Below are 21260 nucleotides of genomic sequence, written 5' to 3'. Positions count from 1 at the left end.
ACCTAAATTTTTCACTAGCCCTCTAATGTTTCTTTAAATTGCCAGATCACTATCTTGATCACGGACGGGAAGTCTCAGGACAGCGTGCAGGAACCAGCGCAGAAGCTGCGCAGTCTTGGGGTGCACATCTTTGCAGTTGGTAGGCATCTCAGGTGCAGTTTGAGTTCTGTCAAAGACCGTCTGTGATTCCATCCGCATCTTTGTGTCAGGTATCAAGAGCGCAGACAGCGATGAACTGTCTGAGATTTCCTCCAAGCCTAGCAGCGATTTCACCTCCTTTGTCGGTGACTTCAAACTGCTCAACACTCTTCTTCCACTTGTGAACCCCCGGGTGTGCTCCAAAGCTGGCGGAGTCTATGCAAGTGATGGTATGTATGTACAGTAACAAAAACAAATTTACTACTTGCACCAAAGCATTGGGGCACCTGACCTTTGCGCAGGGAAGGAAGTGAAAATTGAAGAAAATATGGAGTTGGTCCCCCTATGCAGCTTCCACTCTTCTTTGAAGACTTTCTGCAAGATTTTGGACCTGGCTCACAATCCCTGTTGTAGTTCAATCCAAAAGCACTTTATGGAGTTTAATGTCAGGAGTTCAGTTTTTCCACACCAAACTCATCCAAGCTTGCCGTCTTTTGAAATACTAAAGACCTTTCCCATACACACAATCCTCTAAAAGGCTTTGGTAAGATGAGCGATAGAGCTACTGTAGTTCTTCGCCTGTTTGGTTAGTAAGTGTGTCTCAATACCTTCGTCCACATAGTGACCCACTGCTTAGTATGTTTGCTGTCCAGGACTGCTCAGTGTAAAACAACCGCCCCTCTCCTCTCTTCTTAGAGGCGTATTCCAGTCCAGCCAACATTCAGTTCACAGGCGTGACGTCTGATTCACTAAGGTTCCGCTGGAATTCTGCAGGCGGGCCCTTGAGGGGCTATGTCGTCCAGTATGTGCCCCTCTCTGGCCAGGGTCAACCTATCACAGCAGAACTGCGGCAGGTAAGTCCAGATCGTTAGGGCTAGATGGAGCATTTATTTTTGGCAGGTGTGTGACCACAGCTTTGGCATGACTGAGACCGAAGTTGTTAATTATAGTAGTCAGTTGTGCTCTATGAGGAACACATTCATCCAGGCTGAGTATCAACATGCCCCAATGGTTCTGTCTTTATTATGCAGATGCTGTTAAGGTTGTAATTTGGCAATCTGAAATTCCCTTTGTTCTTTGTTTGCAAAAACACCTCTTCCTGCAGGAGACACTGTCTGCCAGTCAGAGAAGCTTCACTGCACGAGCTCTAAGGTCGGGAACAGACTACCTAGTGACTGTCATTGCTCAATACCCCAACAGTGTCGGAGAATCAGTTTCCGCTAATCAACAAACCAGTAAGTAACACAGGGATGTTCTAGTTAATAAATGTCTAAATGTCTATTTAATTGCTCACGTCAGGAAATATGAAACCCTATCACAGTCCCAGGCTCACAATGACACCGGGCGAGAGCAGTCGAAGGAGCCGTTTACGCGATAACAGTATTGATCTGGAAGACTTTGAAAATGTCACTGTTATTTAATTCTTATGTGTAAGCATTGAAAAACAAAAGACGTACAGTACATGTAAGTTGGGTGTAGGCATGTAGAAGTATTGCATTAATGGTGGCCCACAGCAATGTTATTGTTTATGCTAATAACACAAAGAGTACATTTACTGCACAGCTGTGTCCAACAGACACTTTTTTTGACAAGACCTGCACTTTTTCTTTCCAAATACTACTAGTAACTGAGCAATCATAGTACAGGGTTTTGTACCATGTTTGCAGGTCTATGAAACAGAGTTGTCATCTTTTTTAAACATTATTTATTTATTTTTAAAAAAAAAACTTTTTAAACCAATTTTACTCGGTCGTTTGTCATGAAAACATACCCTAATCTGCAAAATGAATGTCTTTTATAATTAGGGTCCTTGCCTGGGATCTCAGGTCTTCATTTGATCCAAGCAGGCTTCTTCACTCTCTTTCTGGGCTGGGATCAGCCTTCATCTCCTGTCCAGGGATACCAACTGACCTACGGACCAAGAGGTCAGGCACACACCTTGGCTTACAGTATTTCTTGTATCTTAATACGTCCTCCCCCCCCCTTTACTATTATTATTTTTTTTTTTATCCCAATTCCTCTTTACACAGTATATTGGAAGTCATAAACTGCACCATCTTTGCTTTACAATGATGCTAGTTAGCTTGGTGGATATTGACATACTGATTTGTCATAAAAGCCTGCCAAAGTAGAAAGAAGAACTGCAGTGGAAATGAGCAGGAAAAGAAGCAACTGTACTTAATAACTTGCTGGTGGCAAGCTTCGAAACAGGTTGAGAATGTACTCCAGTTAAAACAGACAAAGAAGAACATAAGCTCGCTTTACAACCTGCTGCCCTGAGGGCTTAGCTGTCAGTCAGACTTTTATTGCCGAAACATTACCCAAAATAGCAAACAGATTTTTTTAAAATCACTGTTTAAGATTAAATATACAGTAAAAATTAAGCCATTGGATTGTCAGTTATTTTCCCTGAAATTCCTGGGCGTGTCGTAGGTCATAGCAGTTTAAATGTCAAGCTGCGTATGCCATGATTCAAGCGAGTGAGGAGTGGCCCCTGAGGGCTGATACAAAGTGTTTCTTTAACTGAACATGTGGCAGGAGTGCCAGTCTCACACGGAGCTCCTCGACTTGAATAGCTCTACTGCTGTTTGTGCGAGACAATTGTCAAAGATACTGTATAATCTTCGAGACAGACAGACACGCCACCGTCACAACATTAGCTACATTTGCACATTTTCAATTCAGTGTGAAAGGAGCACTTTTTTCCCATTGTGTGTTCATGATGAAGAGTGAATAAAGAGAGAGTGAATCATCTGCTGCTGTAATAAAAAACATATTTGATTAGGGAATTCTTTGTACTATATACAAACAACATGCAGTATTTGTGATTGCTATTCGCCCCCAACTTATTTATTCTGTTTCTTTGCATTGCTTTTTATCCGGAAGAGTAGGTCAGCCATCTGGCCAGGTATTGGTGGAGTCTCTATCTGCAGATTCCACATCTGTCAACCTGGAGTCACTTCAACCTGACACGGAATACGTCATTAGTCTCTACCCTCTATTCCCCCGAAACTCTGCGTCTCCAGCCACTCTCAATGCCCGCACACGTGAGTACCCTACATGGCCCATAACTGACTTACAATTACCAGGTACAGCAGCACGAGATATTGGACATAAATGTAAACATTGTATCAAACACCTGCTTTTACAAAGATTATAATGCTTGATTTTGTTGGTGAACTGAACTGGTCAGGTGAACTGAACTGGTCAGGTTGTTTCTCACATTTTACTTAACTTTTTTTTTTTCCATTTCAAACTACGACCACCACATAGGTACATATTTTTAGATTAACATCTTAACATCTCCTTGATGGTGTCACTCAAAACTATTAGTGAGTCTTTTATTACCCTTTGTAAAGACAACATTTTCCATGCTACGTTTTTATTGGATCTCATTTATTATACTGGCACAACAGTAGTTGGGATGCACAGATATGGATATGTTTGTTATTCTCAAGAAGCAATTTTGTATTTCTTTTTACTCACTTTGATTTCTTCCTACTTGGATACACGATACATCAGACCAGAAACTATGTTCTTCTTCATCTCTTAGTATCTATGTACTCATTTTACATAGTTACATAATCCAACTGATGTGCCTTGTGTTACAGGGTACTTTTCAGTGAAATACTGCATGTGGCAACACTTAATTAAAAAAAAAAAAATAAATTTTTAAACTCTAAAATGAACTCTACTCTCTCTAAAATGAACTCTAAAAACTCTTTACTCTAAAATGTGTTGTATTTGAGTAAAACATGTTCAAGAAAAGTTTGCATTTTTGAACAACATTTGATTAAAATAAAACTTTTTCATCACAGTTGTGAGACAAAGGCAAGTATCGGGACTTGATATCAGCGAGTACTCAAATGTAAGGACTTGCACTCGGTCTGTAAAAAAGTGGGCTCTGTGGATCCCTAATGTACAGTACATTAGTTATACAGTATAGGATATATGCATATTTGCATTGTTACTGTATAGACGCACTTAACAGGGACCATATGTTTATTCTGCCGTGTGTGTGTGTGTATGTGTGTGTGTGTGTGTGTGTGTGTTGTATTGCATGTGTCAGTGCGCCTCGAGGCAGTGCAGCAGTTATCAGTGGAGACTGAGTCAGAGAGCAGCGTTCATGTGCTGTGGAGAGGCGCCAGCGGTGCGCTGGCCTACCGTCTGGCATGGGGATCAGTCACAGGTCAGGACAGCAGCAAGGAAATCAACATGACGTTTGACGTGCTCCAAATGTTATTTACTTTTCTCTTTACAAAAGGTCAAGATGTTGAAACTGTAGAGCTCGCAGGAGACAGCGAGACATACACTTTATCTCAACTTCAGCCAGACACCGAGTACATCCTCACTGTGATTCCACTCTATCAGGGCAATGTTGAGGGACCCAGGGAAACAGCCAGATTCAAGATAGGTAAGTTGAAGTACTTTTACCTCAACACCAAACATGAAAGTCTTCTTTATATGTCAAGCTCAAACATAGAATGTCAGGCTGCTTTACCGTAGGTGATTTAAGAAGGAAACCAAAGGTGACAGACAGCGAAAGATGGAAAACTTCCCTAATGTTTGTTCGATTGCTGTGGTAAAACTACGTTACAAATTAATTCTGTTAACAAAACATTTCTACACCTACGGTCATTACATATGCACACCATCTGCCTCGTGTGACTAATGCCCATATGGTATCCTGTCTTGATTTTGTCTAAAGGTTGAGTCACTGATTGTCCTTACTCCTACTTCCAAAGAAGGAATTGTTCACAACACTCACATAATGTTACAGACATACTCTCAATCTCTGGCCCAGTTTCTGTGGGGGTTAGAAAAGTTGCCCACTGTTTTTCCATTGTGTGCTTGCTGCCTTTACTATTGTTAAAACCAGCATATTGTGTATATACAAACAATATAATAATAGACTTGTCAAGATTAGATTTTCATTGTGTTGGTATGGAGGCAAAATGTGGAGGGTCCAGAAGCGGGAGGCAAGGCAGGAGTGCAGCAGTTTCAAAAAGGTATTTACTCTCAAAAACAAAAAAAGGCAAAAAAGGATCATGGAACACTTAACACTAAATTAGTTGAATTCCATTCAGTTGTAAAATCACCTGCTAATCGCCTACTTTCAATTCCTTTTGTCCATGCTAAAGAAACTCAATAATTCTGCTGCGTCCACAAACAGCACAGCCTCCTTGACTGTTGGGTAACTCCACAACCACTTCACAACTGAATGGAATATCAATGAGGGAGTTTCCACCCAATGACTCTGGCGGACGGACAATGGCCTCTCGGCCAGGCGGCTTAACGGCTCATCCCCTCAATGCCCTGAAAATGTTACTGTACCAAAAATAGCATGATCCAAACTCCACAGACTCCACAGTTTTGTATTCCTCAGATTTAACACTGCAGCCATGCCGCTCTCTCTCTCTGCGCAGTGTTCTGTGCACAATAGACAATAGATATAACCGCCTTGACATGGCCGCCACGTCAATGCCCCACATTCAACATGGCCACCACGTAGGCAAGGGAGACACATCTTTTGGAATTGGATTTAGTCATATTATATAGCTGTGACCCGGAAATATGTCAGTCCCATTCTCTACCTGCATTGCGCCACAGCGCCATTTAACAACAGCGGGCAATTCTGGAACTAACAGACTTTGGCAACAGCAATTTAAGTGACAAAAGGCAACTATTTTTGGACACATTGTTCAGTCCCGAGGGTCCGTTTTATCCGATATCCATTGGATCGGGGTCCGTTTTCTAAGGGTTCCACTATGCAAGCAAACTGACGAGACAACAAGAAGCAGCTGGACAAGACACGAGTGGCTGGAAGGAGCTGATTGGTAGACATGAGAGACAGGGCTGATGAGAACAGGTGGAAACAAAAACCTGATGAGCAAGACAAGACAATAACATTGACAAGGGACACAGGAAAAGGATGACAAAAGAAAAACTAAAGCAAATCAAAACAAAGTCAACAAAAACAAAATGACAAAAATGTGTTTTCTAAGATCATCTTGGTCGCTTCCCTCTTTGGAACTATTACGAGTCTTGATGATGGGTTGGGTCAAATGGATCACACTTTCTTTGATTTGACATTTTTTAAATTTTATTTTGTTTTGTTTTTGTCTACTCAGTTGCGCAAGGCCAAAGACAAATATTCTTGGATCCAATAACTTAACAATAAATCCCTTCATCTAAAGCTAAATAGGACCCAATCCTAAAATTCTAGGGCAAGTGAGAAAGTATAAAAAACATTGTCAATGCTCGTCCTTCATCAGCAGATCCCATGAATGTGTAAAGTACCTTAATATGGTTGACAAAAAATAAACCCATAGCTGCTCACGTTTTTGTATCAAAATCATCACCAATTATCGAAATCAGTTGATATCCTGTGAACGTAATTTTATTATCTATTCAAAACAATAGAATATGAGTAATTTTGTTGTAAACAATGAAAGACTGGATTTGCATCCTTCCATTTGATTTTTCATCAGAATGTACGTGACTCGTTTGCCCAACAGACAGAACCGCCTCACAAACTTCATTCAGTACACCTGCAGTCTTGAGACTCGAACAGAGCTTTTTCAGTAAGGACTGACCGGTATAGAGGTATATTTGTCACTATGAAATCTGAAGCAGGAAACTGAACAGAGTGTAAATTGAATTTCAGTAAATACAATTAACAATGAGTGTGGCTTTCTCATCATTATTAGTGAATCATTGTCCATTACAGGTGATGGAATAATATCAGCGATGCTACAAGTGGCACTGTACATATTCAATAACTGATGTTTTCTTCAGAGCGCCAGCTGCAACAAGTCCTCAATGCAGCCATCACCAGCCCCTCCTCCATCCGCCTCACCTGGAGAATCATTCCCTCGTCTCAGGGGTACCGCCTGGAGTGGCGGGCGGGTGAAGGTCCGTTGTTGATTGGTCACACGCAGTAAAGTCGTTTTAATATCGTATTTGTTATATATTCACAGGACATTTAATTAGGTACATTTTCATATTCTAATTGGGATGCAATCCAGATGCATACAAATATTCAGACTTTCCAGAATAATAACCTAATTAAACATAATTAAAAGTAATTCAGGCGGCATGGTGGACGACTGGTTAGAGCGTCTGCCTCACAGTTCTGAGGACAGGGGTTCAATCCCCGGCCCCCCCTGTGTGGAGTTTGCATGTTCTCCCCGTGCCTGCGTGGGTTTTCTCCTGGTACTCTGGTTTCCTCCTACATCCCAAAAACATGCGTGGTAGTTTGATTGAAGACTCTAAATTGCCCGTAGGTGTGAATGTGAGTGTAAATGGTTGTTTGTTTATGTGTGCCCTGCAATTGGCTGGCAACCAGTTCAGGGTGTACCCCGCCTCCTGCCCGATGATAGCTGGGATAGGCTCCAGCACTCCCGCGACCCTTGTGAGGATAAGCGGCTCAGATAATGGATGGATGGAAAAGTAATTCAACTGCATATTAATGATGTGCTAGTATTACAAGCTACTTGGTTCTACCTCTTTTTAGAACAGCGGTTACATTCCAAAAACTGCTCATCTGTCTCCAGGTGGCCGTCCACAGACCTTGTCTTTACCCAGGAGCACCAGCAAATACGAGCTTACTGGGCTTCAACCCAACACAGAATACCTTATCACCCTGTACACGCTGTTTGAGGGTCGTGAGGAGGCCACACTGATCTCCACCACATCCCGAGGTTAGTGACAGTCAGCTCGTCACTTATTTAATGCCAAAATTACTTTTAATTGGTGGGTTAAATTCCGCAAAGTTCTGCATGGGGTTTTATTAACCGTTCTAATGCTGGAATTACAGAAGTGCAGCCAGTGGGGAGGGTGTCCAACCTGAGAGTCTTGGAGTATTTAGGCAGTACGGTGAGACTTGGCTGGACTGGTGTATCTGGGGCCACACAGTACCGCATCATTATCCAAAGCCCTGAGGGTACACTGATTTATTGTCAATTTCAATAATTATATGTTGTTTAGTGTCTGGATAATATGTTTTAAAGCTCCACTGTTTCTTATCCTGTTAGTGGGATTACAAAATGTTCAGATTCTCCCCGGTAATCAGACGACTCTTGACCTCCGAGACCTGATTGGGGGAGTTTCCTACGATGTGAGTGTCACACCACTGGCGGGAGACAATGAAGGGGAGCCAGTCAGTGTCTTTGTCAGACCAGGTGGGTCATGTTGTGACATGCATACCTTCAGTCCTTTCATAAATTGTCACTCCTTTACATTGCTGTTTCTTATGAACCTTCCCTTTTCTTCTAAGGAGCTAAAAATCTAATTAGTGGTTCCCAACCTTTTTCTGTTTGCCTGGTGCGTATTTCATTTCAGAGCAAGGCATTGGCAGAGTGTCAAACCTCAGAGTGGCACAGGCAAACAGCCGGAGAATTCGAATAGCCTGGACAGGTGTCAATGGAGCGACAGGTTACAGGATTACATGGAGACAAGGCAATAGTAAGTGTTAATTAATTAAATGTACACTGCCTGACTATAGCTTAATACGGCAAGCGTTTATTCATGGCTTGGATTGCTGAATGGGCCCATTTTCTTAAGTTTACTTGGCACTAGACATGATGGTATTGTAGCATATATGGGTTACATCAAAAATTTAGTAATTTAGAAGAAAAGAATAAGCCAGAAGTGACGCTTGCATTACTTCCGGTTTAGCATAATTTTAAGTTTAATTGTTAAACTCAAATAAATTTTATCTAGCAAAGGGGCACCACGTCACTTTTTATGTGGATAAATTTTAGGGAAAGTGATGAGAAACCTTTTTATCAGTCTCGTAATCTGAAGATTGCTACACCGTATGAAATTTTGAGTTCTCGATGACAGAGGGCGGCACGGTGGGCGACTGGTTAGAGCATCTGCCTCACAGTTCTGAGGACCGGGGTTCAATCCCCGGCCCCCCCTGTGTGGAGTTTGCATGTTCTCCCCATGCCTGCGTGGGTTTTCTCCGGGCACTGCGGTTTCCTCCCACATCCCAAAAACATGCATTAATTGGAGACTCTAAATTGCCCGTAGGTGTTAATGTGAGTGCGAATGGTTGTTTGTTTGTATGTGCCCTGCGATTGGCTGGCGACCAGTTCAGGGTGTACCCCACCTCCTGCCCGAAGATAGCTGGGATAGGCTCCAGCACGCCTGCGACCCTAGTTAGGTGAAGCGGCTCAGAAAATGGATGGATGGATAGATGACAGAGGTTTACTTAAACTCGGAACACACAAAATATGACCAAGAGTGGAATTTTATAGCATATTTCATGATATCTACAAGGGATCTAGAGGGAAACACACAAAGGGGTCTAACTAAAGAAAGAAAATAACACAAATAATGATTAAAAAGAAGGAAAATAGGCACACGAAAAGGGAAATAGAACATCGTGTGTTGGACTAAAGTTGGGAACGTGAGTGTTTGCTGCATCCAGTGCGGACAGGAGAGAGAGAGAGAGAGAGAGAGAGGACAAAGTTGAGATTTTGTCTGAAGCGAGTAATTTCAGTACTTTGCGTCTCAGAAGCAAGGAGACTGAAGGGGAGGGCTGGCGGTGGGCCACCCCGGCTGACAAGCTGCCAGCAAGACAAGAGGAGAGGGGGGAAAAAACACAAGCGAGAGAAAACACACGAGCGCCAGGAGTAAGGCGAAGAGGGAGGGAAAAGACCACACCCATCAGCTTGAATCTTGTCTACAAATTTGATAAACCGGGTTTAAAATCATATATTAATATGAAATAACCTCAACTTGGTACTCTCTTTACTCAGTGCTCAAGCACATTAGAATGTTTATAATTGAGTTTTGGCAAATCAACTGCTTATGATTCAAATCACATTTCATGCAGCTTGGAGTCCAATCTAGACAAACAATTCTCAAAATCTCACAGCTGCGTTTGTAAAGTTGACACACTTACACAGACATCAAAGGCATACATTTGGAATAGTTCAGCAGAGTTTGTGAAATATCAAAACAGACATTTACCCTTGGTTAAACATCAAATGAGAGTTCCGCACCCCCCACCCCCCGGTATGACTGCAGTTCCTCTCGACACCAGCGGGTGTCGCCTTGTCCCAGCAATTTTTCCTGATTCACAGACAGGTGGTCCGGTGGAAACATCTGGCCTTTGATGCTTGGGAGTTCAGACTTCGAGCGTAGATGTGAATTAGTTTAGGGCCCACGAGGCGTCTCCTTGGGGGCAGTCTCACAGCAGGGGCGCTTGGAAGAATGCAGTTGATCTAGGTGGGGGAGGTTCTGGCAACAGGGTCAGAGTCACTACAGTATGGACTCGTCAATGCTCATGACCCTTTTTTGTATTGCTCCAGAGTCCAATTGTTATGTGATCAAGAAAAGGTGCCTTGTACCCACCAAACACTGAAACGATCTCTTTCCGACAACGTTTCTTTCGTGATAAATTCATCACTATTCTTCCTTTCCTATGGTTTACTTTTAATTTTTGATTATCATTTACAGTATTTACTGTTTTACTAGTTTCAACCAAATTGAGTTGTGTTCTCTGCTTGGTTAGAGCAAACAATTTGACACTTCTGAAACAGATGAACATACAGTATTTTCCAAGATATTTAGCAGTTCAGAAAAAAAAAAAAATGCAAGGCTCTGACCTATACAGTTGTGACTTGTGTGGCTATACATTATGTTTATCGTTTATTGGAAATGCGTTGGTTTTGTGAAATACGTAGTTGCTGCCTACTGCTCTGCAGGGATGGGAAAATGCTTAATAAAATGCTGTTGTATATAATTAATGTAACAAATAAATCCATCCATCCATTTTGTCCTCCTCATTATAGTCACGGGTGAGCTTGATCCTCTGACTTTGGGCAACAGGCAGGGCCCACCCTGGACTGGTTGCCAGTGACTTGCAGAAATAATTTGCCTTTAAATCGCAGTATCACAATATGATTCTTGTTACTCTTTAAATACTTGAAGTGGGATTTTTTTCATATTCCTTCGTGACAGATGTTTTCTTTTTATGTGTCTGTTTTCCTGTTGTTTTGTGCATCAGGTGGAGAGCTGTCTCGTGATGTGGGGCCAGAAGCCTCTGTCTTTACGATAGACGGCCTGCAGCCCGATGAGGCGCTGGTGTTCGGTGTGGCGGCCATAGTAAACGGCCGTGTCGGGGAGGCCTTGACGCTGTCCTCTCGGACTAACCCACATAGTGGGACGGTTTATGGCCTTCGCGTAGTTGACGTCTCACCTCATAGGATACGCCTAGAATGGTCACCCTCCTTAAGGGCAACTGGCTATAAGATCAGATGGCGCAGTGATGATGGTAAGAGACTGTTTGAGCAAGAAACGTATAGCACTCCAAATAAATACAAAATATTTTTGTTTTGTTTGTGATTTGACGCAGGAGTGGAAACAACTCGGAATGTCGCAGCTGATGTCTCTTCCTTCACCATCGACAGCCTCCAGTCAGACACTATTTACAGCGTGTTTGTGTCTGCTCTGAGTGGCTCTCGAGAGGGAAGTCCCGGGTCCCTTAGTGTCAGAACAGGTGCTAAACTGCATTTAAATTTACAGTATGTTGCGCTGAATATTACAGGTGCGTTGTAGACATGAATACACATGTAAAAAAGATTTGAAATACCTTCACTGTGTGATGCCGCAGAACCCGATCAGTCGTCTGTCGGCACGGTGACGTCGCTCCAAGTCCAGGAGAACCCAGGGGAGGTTGTCAGAGTGTCTTGGGTTGGCGTACGAGGAGCAACGGCCTATCGGGTGTCATGGAAAAGAGCAGATGGTTGGTCTTGCACTCACTGAGTTCACAGATTCCTTTGCTTTTTAATACAGTAAATCAGAGCTCTGTGACAAATATTTAGGTGTCCAGTCTCTAACTCACTGTTTGGCTGTAGGTGGCGAGGAGACAAGTCAGTTGGTGGGTGGGGACGTGACCGTCGTGGATTTGGATCGACTGGATCCCGGAGCCCAGTATGTGGTGAAGGTCATGGCTTTAATTCAGAGCCGTGAAGGAACGCCAGTGTCTGTCCGAGTCACCACGCGTAAGTTCTGTTTAAAGTGCAGCTGCTATATACAGTTCACTGGCGTTTCCTCTTGAGCCTTACCCTTCCTAATTTGCTGAATCTCTGCTTGAAGCTGGTGCAACTTCCCTCCCAACCACAGAATTAAGAGTAGCAGACGTTACTCAGAATTCTGTGCGGCTGAGCTGGCAGCCCTTACCAGGGGTCCGAGGGTATTTTCTGCGCTGGAGAAAGGAAACGGGTAATACTTGTTGTTTGGCATCACTGTTTTTGTCGATTCGCTGATACGCTCGCTTGTGCAGTCCACTGATTGTAACCTGACATTTTTTAGACCGGAGTCCAGGCTTATCCGTCACACTGCCTGACTCTTCCAGTTCTTACCAGGTGACTGGGCTTCGTCTGGGCCATCAATACCGCTTTAGCATACAGCCCACTTTTGAAAGTGGACTGGGAAGAGAGAGCTTTGCCACTGAACGCACTGGTAAGGCTTAAACGTGTACTTTTTCATATACAGTACTTGGTATGGCCTTTCGATATACATTGGGTACGCATCGACAATGTAATCAGATTCAATTGTATAATCGTGAAGTTCATGTTCCCCAACATTCTCCCTGTTAATCAAAAGACCTTGTGTATTGCACTCTTCAAGATGTTTGATTTAACTTCTCCTCTACCATACATGGAATAAAATGACAAAGCCAATATAGTCCACTGCGCACTTGGTGTTTCCCTGTGTTTATTATGGATATGTTGAATATTTTGCGTCACTGATGGTGTAGTGGTACATTTGCCTGAATGCGGTGGGGCAGCATGGGTTCAGTTCCCACTCAGTGGTGGTGCGAATGGTTTTCCATGTCTATATGTGCCCTGCGACTGACTGGCGACAAGTTCAGGGTGTAGTCCGGCTTTCGCCCTAAGTCAGCTAGTCTCCTGCACTCCGCGCCCCCCTACAGGACAAGCGGGGCTGAGAATGGATGTATGGATGGATGGATGAAACTACACTACACTACAGCTACCAAAATCCATACTGTACCACTTTTTGCCATCCTTCTATCAGCAATAAAGTATCGAAAGGACAGAGCTCGACATACAATTCATTCTTCTGACTGGTTAACAGAGAACTGATGTTCCTGTGTGACAATGTCACAGAAAGAAGACAACACAAAAGTGTGTGTTCTTGCTTAATGCCCTCCACTCCTTTAGAATTGAGAGTAGTTATATGGAAACTTTCTGTGTCCACAGTGTGTCTCGGTGGACGTCTGGATGTGGTCTTTCTCGTGCCCGCATCTACTGATCGGACTAACCTTGCCGGACCTTTGCATGCTCTTCTCACAAGTGCAGTTGGTTCATTCAACACTATTGGAGTGCGCGACTCACAGGTACATAAACTAAACAGATAAAAAGAAAACACTATCAAATCATGCGTTAAACAGATCTTCTGGTGTCTTTATTTTCTGATGATGAACAGTTTATATCGATGTTTTGTTTTCTGCTCGTGGCAGGTGGGGGTTGTTGTGTATGGTTATAGACCCAAAATCTGGTTCCAACTCAATCGTCACAGCAGATTAGACACCCTGCTCCAAGAAATCCAGTCAACACCCTTCGGTGAAAGTCCCGGAAACAACATTGGTCAGTTTTTAAGAAAAAAAGAAAATCTACAAGAACATTTTCATAGAGTTGTTGGTCACTTGGATGTGGTCTATTTTCCTCTGCAGGCCAGGCAGTGAATTTCGCCACACAGTATCTTCTGACCACCTCAGCTGGAAGGAGGCCAAGGGTACCCGGGGTTGTTGTCATCATTGCTGACAAAAAATCTGTGGACAACCTCACACTTGCAGCTTCAAACCTCCGAGCAACAGGTGAGAATTGAGCAATCATAATTCAAAGTTGATTTATAGTTGAGACACGGTGATTTTCTGTTGAGCATGTTTGTAAAGTGGTGTAGCTGCACCACTACAAGTTTGATGTATTGTTTGACAAGTGTTGTGGACATGAACATGTCGCATACTTTGTGATTAGCTTCCATTCATAAAAATCATGTATTTTGGGGGTGTTCTGCAGGTGTGACCGTGTTGGCAGTCGGTGTAGATCAGGCAAATACCGAGGAACTGCGGCAAGCAGTGACAGACGGCAGCACACAGAACATTCTATATGTGCGCGATGCCTCCCAGTTGGACGCGCTACATACTGGTCTGGCAGACTTGCTTTGCGGTATTGCCAGAATACCAGGGGTGGGAATTTCTCTTAATTCATCGTAGTTGTGTGTATTTTATCTCACATTATCTTTAGCCTGGTGTTTGTGTGTTTAGGGAATCCCAGGTCCAGAACCGTGTAGTGTTCAGTGTCCACAGGTGAGTCCCCTTCAGTTTGAGATTTTATTACAGCATTTGTCATTACAATCATAAGCTCGGCTTCCATGTATTACAAATTGAGCAAACAGAACATCGTAGGACTTTCAGACAAACAATGGGGGGTTTTGTTCCTTCTCTGTGTTCCTCATGACTTGACTTCTTGTTCTTGTTTTTGTTTTTATTTTAATAGGGAGCGAAAGGAGATCGTGGAGAGAAGGTGAAGTCCAGTTTCTTTTTTTCAGCATCTTGTTATACTTTGTTTTTCATCTTTATGCACCATTATTTGTTATATTCCTCAGGGTGAGAGAGGCAGAGACGGTGTCGATGGGCGGCAAGGAGACCCTGTAAGTCATTGGCCAATATTAACTATTACATTCACATGGCACAACATTAAGTTCTGTATCCCGCCTCTTCCATATTGTAAACCAAAATATTAGAAACAGCTCTTAGTATGATCCGCCAAAATTCTGGAATAAGTAGGGATAAACCACCAAAAAGCATTTTCAGGGTTGGTTAAAAAAAAACATAATAAAATAAAAAAGAATTGAGAAAACAAATCCTCTAAAGTCTACAGTATTTGTTTAATAATGTAGAATATTAGAGAGTGCTATTTTTGTTATTTAAAAAAAAAAAAAACACATTACAAAATTCTTTAAGGTTTTGTTTGGGAGGTTGAAACGGAATAGCATTTGTTCATTTCAATACCATACGAGTGTTTTGAGTTAACACGCGTGGTCACAGAAAATATTAAACTCGTATCTTAAGGCACTACTGTGAGGTTATTTTTCACACCAACAAAGTGTCTTTGTATGTGTGCATGTGCACTTGCATGCGCGTGTGTTTGTGTCATAGGGTCGGGATGGTTTTCCCGGAAGAGAAGGTCCGAGGGGTCCTGAAGGGCGTCCAGGTCTACCAGGGCCTGCCGTCCCTATTGAACCCTCATTGGGGGCAAAAGGCGATAAGGGGGAGAGAGTGAGTAGACCTAAAACATATTCAGTATCTTGCCAATCTGGACTGATCTAACCATTAAATGTTTTTAGGGGTTTCCCGGTATTGATGGAAATCCAGGTCTACCAGGGAGACCAGGTCCCCCGGGAAATACAGGACTTCCTGTAAGCAGAGGAACCAGAATAAGAAATCTATTCATTCAGCACATGATGTTCTATCAAAGTGATAATGATTTGCCATGTTATGTAGGGTTCACAGGGTCTACTTGGTGTCAGAGGAAGCCAAGTAAGTCATCCTCAACTCAAAGATGCTTTCTACTCCTACAAAGCATTATTCTAAACATATTTTCTTCCGCTTTAGGGTGAACCCGGTGTGACAGGGTCACAAGGACCAAAGGGAGATAGAGGAGAAAGGGTGAGCTGCGTTATGAGCCCTCCAACTCAAATAAAAGAGATGTGCATGTGAAAACTGTGTGAGAATCTGTTCCTGGTACGTACCTTACTCATGTTTCAGGGAGAGCCAGGATCTACATCGGGAGGAGTTTTTCCAGGGAGGAAGGGAGAACCAGGCATCCTAGGAATACCTGTAAGAAGAAATCACACATGAATGTTTTACAGTCAATATATGGGTCATTTTCATATCATTTGATAATAAAGTTATTGATTATTAAAGATTTTGGTCATTCACAGTCAAAGAAATCCTTATTGACAGAGCAAATGGTGGTGGCCCATTGAAATACACTTTTTATAACGGTAAAGACAAAAGAACATAATGGTAAAGGCATAAACAGCTTCATAAAAATCACGTTAGTTGCACAATTTACACGTTGCCTTTCAATCCCTGCGGATACAAGTGAATAAATGATCCTAATAACTCATTAAACCCATTACACTCTTGTCTTGATACAATCGTAATAAGGGTAAAGGCATGCAATAGTTCTCACAAATTCATACATATTCATTCATATCTCAGAAACAACACAGTTTATTTTGCTGTCTGCTATTGTGTGAATGCAAAAGGTCTGCCTCATCCTGGCACTTCATCTTACAGATCCCTCAGCAACAGCATAATGAGGCTTTTTCCATTGGCATTTATGGTAAAGACAGCTTGGGTGACAAAGAAGGACCATTTATAAAAGAACCAAAACTCTGAACTCTGAAGACACTAAGATGCATTTGTGTTAGTTTTCATGGAAAAGGCATATTAAGCAACAGGAGAAAAATCCTATCTATCCAAAACATGTAACTAGCATCTTCAGAAAACATGTTGTAAATTCTGAATCTTCATTTCAGACACCTAATGGTAAAGATATTTTGGCATTGAAAGTTTTAAAAATATTATTTTTACTAAACAATTATGACCTTTTGATGGATAAGAACTGCTAATAATTCAAATATTTTATTTTCAAAAGGAAATTCAGTGGGCTCTGTATTTATCGTTTTTGATTGTTATATGAAAATGACCAATATCGATATGGCTATCGAGACCAAATCAACTGGTTTCACATTAATATGAATTTATCTCAACTTTAACTACACCGCAGGTGATAGAAGGAAATATGTAAATCAGTATTACATTTGGTTAAACTCTGGCCGAAGATCAAATGAAATTACATTTTAATACTGCCAATTCAGGGGACCCCCGGTCGGCCAGGCAGCGACGGTGCTAAAGGTACTTCAGGACAACCAGGTATACCAGGGCAGGATGGTCGCCCAGGGCTACCAGGAACGCCAGGACTCTCCATCAAGGTTTGGACCTCACCCTTCGTTGCATTTCGTTCATTGTTCACTAGTCAAAACAAAAGCTTATGTATGCATGATGTAAAATTTCTATACACACTTTAAAATACACTAGCCACAATAAATACACCCGCCAACAGAATCTGATGAGATCCAGTACAAGAGCTGTATCAAAAACTACATTATACCTTATTCAAGCATTATTTTGTGGATTATCCATCCATCCATCCATTTTCTGAGCCGCTTCTCCTCACTGGGGTCGCGGGCGTGCTGGAGCCTATCCCAGCTATCATCGGGCAGGAGGCGGGGTACACCCTGAACTGGTTGCCAGCCAATCGCAGGGCACATACAAACAAATAACCATTTGCACTCACATTCACACCTACGGGCAATTTAGAGTCGTCAATTAACCTACCATGCATGTTTTTTGGGATGTGGGAGGCAACCGGAGTGCCCGGAGAAAACCCACACAGGCACGGGGAGAACATGCAAACTCCACACAGGCGGGGACGGGGATTGAACCCCAGTCCTCAGAACTGTGAGGCAGAGGTTCTAACCAGTTGTCCACCGTGGGGCCTATTTTGTGGATTATATTTAACTAAATGACTGTGGCAAAATATTTTAAACACCTCTCAGAATGATGTATCCTGTAGTCCTTCTCTTTTCTTTTTTGCACCAATGGGAAATGTAGTTGTTAGTAAACCTTCATGTTTTTAGACTGTTGGAAGCCAGAGTACTCACAGAGAACCCCACAAAAGGCAGAAACCATTGCTAAAAATTTACATTAATTACCATTTTTAAATTTACACTTATAATTAGATGTGTTTTAATGCTTCTGAAGACCTTAGAATGAGATTTAATTGTCCTCATTATTGCACCTATCAAATCATTTGTCTCTTTCTTCATTGCCTGGCCTGGGATAATGTTTTGGATCCAAATGGTCAAAAAAATGGTCTTTATGTTTAGAAAAAACAACAAAATTTTCCTCCTAATGTGATCATGATAATGAAAACAAACATGAAAATAATAGGAGTTTTATTATTTGTTCTACAAATGTGTATTTAAAGTTATGGAGAGAGAGTATTAAGGACCCTTGGCATGCTTGGATGCACAGTAAACACTTGACAGCTGTGCAGGCACTTAAAAACGAGTTTGCAGAATGCAATTTCACAGTAGCACACATGGTGGTAGCATTGAGCCGCAATACATTGTATAACTTTGTTCTCCAAATATTCTACTGTATTTAGATTATATACAGTATATGCATTAAATAACCATCCATCCATCCATCCATCCACCCATCCATCCATGGCATTAAACTGAGTTTTTTGTTCTTCATTCAAACTCCAGCAAACCAACATTAAAGTCAGTCAACAGTTTGACCATTGTTTTTTAATTTGGAGAATTGTCCATCCGTTTTCAATACCGCTTATCCTGTTCAGGGTCGCAGGGTACCTATCCTAGCTCTCTTCGGGTGAAAGGCAAACCACACACTGGACTGCTAGTCAGTCAGTCGCAAGGCACATAGACACAGACTCAGAAATATGTTAGATTCTGGTTAGGGTACAAGTTACAAGTCATGTAAATGAAACATCCACCTCATAGCCTTTATGAGAGTCCAGCCTGACAACAATGTTCAGCTTTCTTCTCTCTCTCTCTCTGCAGGGAGACAAGGGCAGCTCTGGAGAGAGGGTGAGTCACCCCATTGCCATCTTGTCTTCTACTTGCAGAAATATCCTGAGGAACCTGCATGCATAATGACTCTAAACTCGTATCTCTCTGTGCTGCTAGGGACCTCCAGGAGTTGGCAGCGGGGTGGCCATAGCTGGCGAGAAGGGCTCCCCAGTAAGCACAGTCAATCACTGTGCAATGTGCTGACACACTTAGTTGGCAAATGGATTCTGCATGCATGTGTGGTGTTGGTACTTTGCATTCACTAATTGCCTTTTTATAATCAGGGTTCTCCGGGAGCTCCAGGAGTGCAAGGTCCTAGAGGGCTGTCTGGATCACAGGGGACGAAAGGGGACAAGGCAGGTTGATTTACTGTATAAGTAACTGAGTCACAGTCACTGAGACATTTGAGTATTAAGTTGTCATCACTTTGCTTGGGCCGGTGCTGCAATCAACACTTTTAACACATACGTTTCTCATTGAAAAACTGTAATTGGAAAATGTAGTTCAGAAAATTATTGATGTAGGCTACTGTACATTACGAGATAGTTTAGAATTTGAACATGTTGTAATCATGATTATATAGATATTATGTCATTGAAACCTTTCCTCAATTATGTTAAATATGCTTTTAAAGCTATAATGGCGTCATATTCGACATACTGTACAGTCCTTCCAAATGATACTTAACCAACAGAGCTACATATAATAAAGTACACCTTGCACCTCACTTGCACTATTGATAATACTTCAAATTGAAATCTGTTGATGCGAAATGATTGGACCAATCAGTGGCTAGAGCAGGGGTCACCACCGTGGTGCCTGTGGGCACCAGGTGGCCCCCAAGGACCACAAGAGCTCCCCAGTGATTTCCTCGGAATGTCGTGTAAGTGATCGTTTGAAAATGTAAACACTTGCCGAGATAAGTGTTTCATATTGATATTTTGTTACAATAAGGTAAGAAAAGCCCAAGGTAATAATGTAATGTTAAATGGATAAATACGTACGTATCCCCACCTCTATGTCGTCAAGTGAGTTATTCGTTCTCAAAAGATAATGCTTTCTCAGTTCTTCTTCAGCAACTGTCCTCTACTAATGAGTCTTTCAATATGCGTTCCCTGCTTCTCGTTTTACAGGGTGACAGTGCTGTTGGGCTGCCCGGACTAACAGGCAGGCCGGGCGATCCTGGTGACAGGGTGGGTCAGCCTAACAAACAGCTTGCTCAATATTGATGTCACATGGCTACATAAAGGTTTGACAGTCTCAGAGGAAGAATACATGGGAGTTCTCAAGCTTTTTAGTTGAACTTATTTAATCTTCAAACACGTGGGTGAACAGCCTTTGTGGGCGATTGCCTGCACACATTTAAGAGTCTTGTTATGTCCTTCAGGGTCCTCGTGGGCCCCCAGGAGAAATTGGCAGTAAGGTACGATAAAGGTATGAAAAATGAGATGCGCTGTAACATTTAATGAGACGGCTGACCTCTATCACACTCTGTTCCAATAGGGTGATCGAGGCCAGTCGGGTGAGCCTGGATCGCAGGGAGACCGGGTAAGTGGAGATATGAGCAGGAATCAATCAAGCGTGTAGTGGCTTATGTTATTCATGCAGTATATAGTGTGCCTTTAAAAACAAATCAATAGACTTTCACATAGAGATAATCACCTTTGCTACTCCAAAAATCAAAACAGACGTTCCAGTGTATTTTGTGTGGTTGTATGAACACAGTCTACAGACATTCACATTTAGAAAATAGATTTTCAAAGTTTACAACAAAGGATGCAAAAATGAAGTGGAAGATGATGATAAGCATGATATTGACTATCTTGGCCAGACTATGGACCACATAAATGTCTATTTTCACCACACAAAGATTTTGTGTGAAATTATATTCATAGCTGCCCAAATTTAGAGGAGCGCTTTGTGTGACAGGCAATTTATGCCTCTTTTGCATGCAAAAAATACAGTTGGATTAAATTGAAATGATGATATTTTTATGCTACATGGAGAGATTGGTGACACTGTACCAGAACCTTTTGCATCAACTCTGCATTTGTTTCTTCCAGGGAGAAAGAGGACTTGTTGGTGAAACAGGAGAGAGAGTAAGCATAATGCTGTTTATAACAACAGTTTAGTCTATGATTTCCAAGTGTTCATATTGTTTTATTTTCTGAATGTCTTCCTAGGGGGACCCAGGAAAGCCAGGAGCCCCAGGACCACCGGGATTGAGGGTGAATAACTGGTCGCCACGTACTTTAACGGCATCACCCTTTTAGTTTCATAACTCGACTTTTACTGGGAGTCTCGTGTCTAAGTCTTTCCATTTGTCCTCAGGGTTCCCCAGGGCCCAGTGGAGCGGCAGGAGAAAAGGTGAGACTGATTCAATTAGGAGTAATCATACGAGATGGGTCGGGTCA

General features: G+C 42.3%; 1 protein-coding gene across 5 annotated transcripts in view; it reads left to right on the top strand.

The window, feature by feature from the left end:
* col7a1 (collagen, type VII, alpha 1) overlaps window positions 1-21260 on the top strand; it is a 62122-nt gene that overhangs the window by 4178 nt on the left and 36684 nt on the right. For all 5 annotated transcript variants that reach the window (XM_061687243.1, XM_061687244.1, XM_061687241.1 and 2 more), the window contains exons 5-45: window positions 46-139; window positions 210-368; window positions 835-992; window positions 1244-1373; window positions 1944-2063; window positions 3030-3185; window positions 4208-4327; window positions 4403-4552; window positions 6937-7053; window positions 7695-7841; window positions 7958-8083; window positions 8175-8321; window positions 8482-8604; window positions 11159-11425; window positions 11507-11650; window positions 11765-11896; window positions 12009-12155; window positions 12250-12375; window positions 12466-12615; window positions 13377-13513; window positions 13637-13763; window positions 13850-13993; window positions 14196-14365; window positions 14444-14485; window positions 14676-14702; window positions 14785-14829; window positions 15338-15457; window positions 15526-15597; window positions 15683-15718; window positions 15794-15847; window positions 15947-16018; window positions 17068-17181; window positions 18838-18864; window positions 18964-19017; window positions 19131-19202; window positions 19980-20039; window positions 20234-20269; window positions 20350-20394; window positions 20910-20945; window positions 21030-21074; window positions 21178-21213. In XM_061687243.1, coding sequence (XP_061543227.1) covers window positions 46-139; window positions 210-368; window positions 835-992; window positions 1244-1373; window positions 1944-2063; window positions 3030-3185; window positions 4208-4327; window positions 4403-4552; window positions 6937-7053; window positions 7695-7841; window positions 7958-8083; window positions 8175-8321; window positions 8482-8604; window positions 11159-11425; window positions 11507-11650; window positions 11765-11896; window positions 12009-12155; window positions 12250-12375; window positions 12466-12615; window positions 13377-13513; window positions 13637-13763; window positions 13850-13993; window positions 14196-14365; window positions 14444-14485; window positions 14676-14702; window positions 14785-14829; window positions 15338-15457; window positions 15526-15597; window positions 15683-15718; window positions 15794-15847; window positions 15947-16018; window positions 17068-17181; window positions 18838-18864; window positions 18964-19017; window positions 19131-19202; window positions 19980-20039; window positions 20234-20269; window positions 20350-20394; window positions 20910-20945; window positions 21030-21074; window positions 21178-21213 — 4284 coding nt within the window. The remainder of the gene's footprint in view (window positions 1-45; window positions 140-209; window positions 369-834; window positions 993-1243; window positions 1374-1943; window positions 2064-3029; window positions 3186-4207; window positions 4328-4402; window positions 4553-6936; window positions 7054-7694; window positions 7842-7957; window positions 8084-8174; window positions 8322-8481; window positions 8605-11158; window positions 11426-11506; window positions 11651-11764; window positions 11897-12008; window positions 12156-12249; window positions 12376-12465; window positions 12616-13376; window positions 13514-13636; window positions 13764-13849; window positions 13994-14195; window positions 14366-14443; window positions 14486-14675; window positions 14703-14784; window positions 14830-15337; window positions 15458-15525; window positions 15598-15682; window positions 15719-15793; window positions 15848-15946; window positions 16019-17067; window positions 17182-18837; window positions 18865-18963; window positions 19018-19130; window positions 19203-19979; window positions 20040-20233; window positions 20270-20349; window positions 20395-20909; window positions 20946-21029; window positions 21075-21177; window positions 21214-21260) is intronic.

The sequence above is a fragment of the Phycodurus eques genome, chromosome 10 (assembly GCF_024500275.1).
Source record: "Phycodurus eques isolate BA_2022a chromosome 10, UOR_Pequ_1.1, whole genome shotgun sequence".
Taxonomy (NCBI): Eukaryota; Metazoa; Chordata; class Actinopteri; order Syngnathiformes; family Syngnathidae; genus Phycodurus; species Phycodurus eques.
The sequence above is the reverse complement of the archived record's forward strand: the minus strand, read 5'-3'. Positions and strand labels throughout refer to the sequence as shown.